Source organism: Crocuta crocuta, unplaced genomic scaffold, assembly GCF_008692635.1.
Source record: "Crocuta crocuta isolate KB4526 unplaced genomic scaffold, BGI_CrCroc_1.0 scaffold382, whole genome shotgun sequence".
Classification (NCBI taxonomy): Eukaryota; Metazoa; Chordata; class Mammalia; order Carnivora; family Hyaenidae; genus Crocuta; species Crocuta crocuta.
Genome location: NW_027531873.1, coordinates 1035581 through 1039012, shown reverse-complemented (window position 1 = coordinate 1039012; position 3432 = coordinate 1035581). Strand labels below are relative to the sequence as shown.

General features: G+C 39.4%; 1 protein-coding gene across 1 annotated transcript; it reads right to left on the bottom strand.

The window, feature by feature from the left end:
* Positions 1 to 1060: 1060 nt before the first annotated feature.
* LOC144238930 (olfactory receptor 5P4) lies at positions 1061 to 2005 on the bottom strand. The gene has a single exon (XM_077772869.1). It carries the CDS (start codon positions 1997 to 1999, stop codon positions 1061 to 1063), a length of 939 nt encoding a protein of 312 aa, XP_077628995.1. The 5' UTR covers positions 2000 to 2005.
* Positions 2006 to 3432: the final 1427 nt, after the last annotated feature.

Sequence of the window (3432 nt, the reverse complement as noted above, 5' to 3'; positions counted from 1 at the left end):
TCTCCCCCTTCCCCACCATTTCCCCCCTTCTTCTCCCCCTTGTTCCTCCGTTAAGTTCCTCCTAATCCTCCTATACGTGCAAACATATGGTATTTGTCCTTCTCTGCCTGACTTATTTTGCTCAGCATAACACTCTCAAGGTCCATCCATGTTGCTACACATGGCCAGATTTCATTCTTTCTCATTGCCATGTAGTATTCCATCGTATAGATAAACCACATCTTCTTGATCCATTTGTCCGTTGATGGACACTTAGTCTCTTTCCATGTTTTGGCTATTGTTGAGAGTGCCGCTATGTACATTGGGGTACATGTGCTCCTATGCATCAGCACTCCTATATCCCTTGGGTAAATTCCTAGCAGTGCTATTGCTGGGTCTTTAATATCCAAAATCTATAAGGAACTCACCAAACTCCGCACCAGGAAAACAAACAACCCAGTGAAGAAATGGGCAGAAGATATGAACAAACACTTCTCCAAAGAGGACATCCAGATGGCCAACAGACACATGAAACAATGCTTAGCATCCCTCCTTATCAGCTTGCCACCTTTCTATACTGGGCTACCTCCAGCTCTTCATGTCTGATACCTCCATGTAAGCTCCCTGCAGTTTCCAGACTGTGGTATGTGTATTGATTTGTATGTTGGACTCTTTTTTTTAAAATTTCAACATATATTTGCTTATATTTTGTAAAAGACTAAAGTATACCATGAACATTGCAATTTCAAAAATTTGGGAAATAATATGTGCTGAGATACTGTCAAAAACTCAAACAATTTCTTCATGTTAACCAAAGAACTGTAGTCAAATAACAACTGATCTTTTAAAACTGATCCCTGATGAAACTTTGAATTAAAAAAAAAAGAAAGAAAGAAAGAAAAAGGGAAGGAGAAACGTCTTCTGAAAACGTACTTCTCATATTAACATCTATAGGATTTACACTTGCAGCGTGAACTTCACTATCAAAGTGATGAAGTTAATGACAAACATCATTAAAGTATCCAGCACAAATGTCCCCGAATCATTGCTTTGTTATTTATGGACTTATTTCTGATATAATTCAGGAGAACCAGTGTGTTCTGGCCATTAGTTTTCTCATGGCCCCTTTCACCTCCTTGTTCCTCAGACTGTAGATGAGAGGATTCAACATGGGGACCACCACTGTATAGATGACAGATGCCACTTTGACCTGATCAGCTGAATAACTCGACTTGGGCATCACATAAACGAACAAAACTGTCCCATAAAACAAAGTGACGGCTGTGAGGTGGGAAGTGCAGGTCGAGAAGGCCTTCTTCCTCCCCTCAGTAGAGCGCATATTCAGGATTGAGTGGAGGATGTAGCTGTAGGACACAATTATGGTAAACAGTGTGGTTATGAGGACGGATGCAGAAGAGTTGGCAGGAGATATTTCGGCAATAAAAACATGGCCACAAGAAAGCTTCATGAGTGGAAAGAGGTCACAGAAAAAATGGTTGATTTTATTTGGTCCACAGAAGGATAGATTCATCAAACAGCCTGTAAACGATGAAGCGTTCATACATCCACCTAGGTAGGAAGCCCCCAGAAGGACGAAGCAGACCACTGGGGACATCTGGGTGGAGTAGAGTAAAGGAGAGCAGATGGCCACATAGCGGTCATAGGCCATTGTGGCCAGCAGGAAGCATTCTGTAGTCCCAAAAGTGACATCAGAGCCAAGCTGGGCTATACAACCAGTGACGGGGATGGTTGTTTTCTCTCTTAAAAAACTCATTAACATGATTGGCGTGACTGATGTGGAATACCCAATGTCCACAAAGGCCAAATGGCTGAGAAAAAGGTACATCGGGGTGTGCAGCTGCGGGCTGCTTCGGATTAAGATGATTATACTGATATTTCCCACTATGGTAACTATATAAACTCCCAGAAAAATCACAAAGAAAATGGCACATAGTGTGGGATTGTCTGTTAATCCCAGAATGATGAACTCTGTCACTGCTGTATGGTTTTCAGTCTCCATCTATTCATTTAATGGTGCCTATTGAGATCAGACCCAGAGGAGGCTAAACTGGTTGAAATTACCCCACATTACAGGTATCTATAGATACCTGTAAAGAACCCTTGATTAAAATTTTTAAATGATAACTTTGCCTCACTTCTAGAATACTTTGTGCACACAAATTTTCTTTTCAAATTCCATGAAAATTGAAGACTCAATTACCTTAGAATTCAGCTATTTTACTCCTATACCATAGAGCATACTGTAGAGTAAGTCTTCTCCATGTGTACAAGAAATATGTAAAAGGATGTTACAGCAATACTGATTGCAATAACATAAACTGTAAATAACCTAAACGATTATAGAAAGGCCATCTCTTGATTTTCTATCCTCATCCCACATGTGTCTCTGCCCCAGTATTCTCTTTTCAGTAAATACTATCACCATTTATCCAATCATTGGATCAAAAAATATTGAGTTGACTTTGACATGTCTTTCTGACTTGATCCTTTTCCTGGAATGAAAAAAAAATTACATCCTAAGTTATCATTGTTATCAAGGGCTGGAAAGTGCCTATGTTCAAGCTGAAAGGGCCAAATAGAATTTTTATTATTGTTATGAGCTAAATCCAGGATATTTTGCAAAATCTTCCGAGACTTATCTCTCACACCATGCTTTATCATGCTTCTGGGATTGCATGAAGCAATAAAAGTCCAAGTATTTTTGTGGATGGGACTAATTGGAAAGTGAACTGAAGCATTTGGGGACCTGCTTTGGTAAGTTTGGTTTCAAGGGTTGTATTAAGCAACTATAGGGAAATAACAAGTGGGGGCATATGACGGTGATGGGAGGAGAGAGTAATTAGAGAGGTAGGGAGTGAAGTAGCCAGCTAGGGAGGTGAGGAAATTGGATTGGAAGAAAAATGATCATTTCAGAAAAATATTCCCTTGGTTCAAATCAGAGCGCATAATCAAAGACAGGGGAGAATATGTTAGTTACACTTAGCCATTTCCGTAGCTTCTCTAGGTTAAAAAGCAACATATTCTTTTAAATAGTTTGATTTTTCCTGAAGAGCTTCTATCTGAAGAAGAATTAAGAAAACATACATGCATAACTATCAGCAAGCATGGACATTTTCCCCAAAGTTGCATGTGAATCATGACAATGATTCCTACAATATGAACAGTCCTAGGGTTATGTGTCTGAACTCTCACATTCTGGCTTTTTATTTTTAACAAGACAAAGTCTCAACCTTAAATGAATTATTTTAGAAAAAAATAAATTTATGAAAGGCACAAAGGCTTTCAAAGCTGGATATGAATGCCAGGAGGTAAGGCAAAGTGATGCACAGAAACACCATGGACTTTGCAGCCACTCAAACTTAGGATCAGTGTCTAGCTCTGCCTCTCACTATCTATGGAATCATAGGGACATTGTAAGAAATTGCTGATCTT